General features: G+C 56.1%; 1 protein-coding gene and 1 long non-coding RNA gene across 5 annotated transcripts in view; one reads left to right on the top strand and one right to left on the bottom strand.

Moving 5' to 3' along the window:
- The window catches only part of TNNI1 (troponin I1, slow skeletal type), a 5,733-nt gene that overhangs the window by 519 nt on the left and 2,920 nt on the right, over positions 1-2,294 (top strand). Inside the window, exons 2-3 of the mRNA XM_027095957.1 lie at positions 520-651; positions 2,171-2,260. Of these exons, the coding sequence (XP_026951758.1) occupies positions 526-651; positions 2,171-2,260 (216 nt within the window). The 5' untranslated portion in view covers positions 520-525. The remainder of the gene's footprint in view (positions 1-519; positions 652-2,170; positions 2,261-2,294) is intronic.
- Positions 1-2,294, bottom strand: part of LOC113614441 (uncharacterized) — a 5,878-nt gene that overhangs the window by 988 nt on the left and 2,596 nt on the right. For 3 of the 4 annotated variants that reach the window (XR_003430627.1, XR_003430629.1, XR_003430628.1), the window contains one exon: positions 982-1,223. This is a non-coding gene — a long non-coding RNA (uncharacterized LOC113614441). Of the gene's footprint in view, positions 1-981; positions 1,224-2,294 lie in introns of those variants that run through there. The other variant, XR_003430630.1, reaches the window with a different exon arrangement.

Below are 2,294 nucleotides of genomic sequence, written 5' to 3'. Positions count from 1 at the left end.
GATGGAGGAGGAGGGGAAGGAGGAGGAGGGGATGGAGGAGGAGGGGAAGGAGGAGGAGGGGACGGAGGACGAGAGGGGATGGAGGAGGACGCGGCAGAGGGAGTCTGGCCAGAGCCTGGAGCCTGTGGTCAGAGGGCGGGAACCCGGAATTCTGGTCCCGGCACCTTCCCAGGGCTTGGCAGGAGGCGGGGCCATGTTCAGGGTGGGACCCCTGGTGGGGGCAGAGGGCTTGCTTTATTTTGGTAAGAGATTCTTTCTTAGGAGCTCTGGGGCCCAAAAAGATGAGAAATGGTAAGAGGAAGATTGAAGGACAGTAAGGTCCGGGGTCCAAGAGCGCGGGTGCTGGTGTGTGGTCCCCCGGGCTTTGGCGTCACGGGGCCGCGCACACACTCCCACTCTTGGCGGCTGCCTGGGCGGGGCCTCGTCCGGGGCCGGGCTGGCGGTCGGGGGCCCGCCTCCCCTTCGGGCCCCGCTGCCGTGGGGGGCCAGGGCCGCGCTCACCGGGTGTGTCCTGCGCAGAGCCTGATGCTGGCCAAGGCCAAGGAGTGCTGGGAGCAAGAGCACGAGGCGCGGGAGGCCGAGAAGAGTCGCTACCTGGCCGAGCGCATCCCCGCGCTGCAGACCCGAGGCCTGTCGCTCAGCGCCCTGCAGGTGGGCATGGGAGAGGGGCTCCCGAAGCGGCGCGCAGCCCCGCGGCAGGGGCTCAGACTGGCTCGGCCCCAAGCTCTCTCATTAGTCTTCACAACCCCGTGGGGCGGGGGCGGGCTGGGGTGGGGCGTTGGGTCCCATTTTACGAGCGGGAAGGGAGCCTCAGCAGGGAGGAGGGTCTTGCTTGCGGGGGGTGGGGGGGGCTGAGCAGGGACCAGGTCGCGTATCGGAGCAGCGTGCAGAGCGGGGAGCTGGCCAACGCTTGGGAGGGCCCACTTCTCCAGACCTGCCCGTCCTTCCCCTGCAAATGGGCCTTTAATGTTTTTATAACATTGATAAGAGTTTAAACATCAGTAACTGCAGAGTGAAGGGCCCGGAAGGAGATACAGATCTCCTTTGACTTACGATGGGGTTAAGTCCCAAGAAACCCATCGTCAGGTGAAACTGTCGTAGGTCCAAAGTGCACTGTCTACGCCTCACCCAGCGCACATCACAGCTCACCTGGCCCAGCTTAACCGTGTGAGGACCCCACTCACGGTAGCTGAAAGTTGGGCGAAATCAACTAACAGAAAAGCCTATTTTACAATAAAGAGTTGAATATCTCATGTAATTTACTGACGATGAAAAAGCAGATGGTTGTCTGGTACATAAGGGTTTTACGTGTGTGGGTGGCCACCCTCACTAGCGTGGGGCTGCCTGGGAGCTGGGGCTGCACTGCCCAGCACCGAACATCACTAGCCTGGCTGGGAAGGATTAAAATTCAAAATTCCAAGGATGGTTTCTACTGAATTTGTATTGCTTTCTCACCATCATAAAGGCAAAAAAGATCATAAGCTGAGCCATCGTAAGTCAGGGACCATTTTTTTAAAAAGACATTTATTTACTTATTTTGTCTGTGCCAGGTCTTAGTTGTGGCATGCATGTGGGATCTAGTTCCCCGACCAGGGATGGAACCCAGGCCCCCTGCATTGGGAGCTCGGAGTCTTACCCACTGGACCACCAGGGAAGTCCCACCATTTGTAGACCAACATGTCACCGACGGTTACCTCCAGGCGGTAACCTATGTTATTACTGCCTGGTGGTAATAATTCCTATTTTATTATTAATTAAATAATAATAATTATTATCACTAATTATTCCTATTTTATTATTATTAGTATTGTTTTTTTTGTTTAGGCTGCACCGTGCAGCATGCGGGGTCTTAGTTCCATCGAACCCGTGTCCCCTGTATTGGGAGCACAGAGTCTTAATCACTGGACCGCTAGGGAAGTCCCCTTATTTTATTATTTTTGCTTAATATATAATTTTCAAAATTTCTACAATTAACTTACATTCTTTTATCATAAGAAAACTTTTTAGCGATAAGTACATTCGGAAAGGACTTCCATTCAGAGCGAAGGGGTCTATCAGCCCCTTCCACAGAGGTGGAGGAGGGGCCGGGCACCCGGCTGGGAGGTGGAAAAGGGGGGCTGGGGGCTGAGCGGCTCCCTCATCTCCCTTCCTGACTCCCCTGCTTCCCCAGGACCTGTGCCGGGACCTGCACGCCAAGGTGGAGGTGGTGGATGAGGAGAGATATGACATCGAGGCCAAATGCCTGCACAACACCAGGGAGGTGAGCCGGGGCTGGGGGGCGGCAACACCAGGGA

This window comes from Aethalodelphis obliquidens, unplaced genomic scaffold (genome assembly GCF_003676395.1).
Source record: "Aethalodelphis obliquidens isolate GAN/ISIS:26980383/991018 unplaced genomic scaffold, ASM367639v1 scaffold97, whole genome shotgun sequence".
NCBI classification, from domain to species: Eukaryota; Metazoa; Chordata; class Mammalia; order Artiodactyla; family Delphinidae; genus Aethalodelphis; species Aethalodelphis obliquidens.
This window is presented reverse-complemented; position numbering and strand designations above follow the sequence as displayed.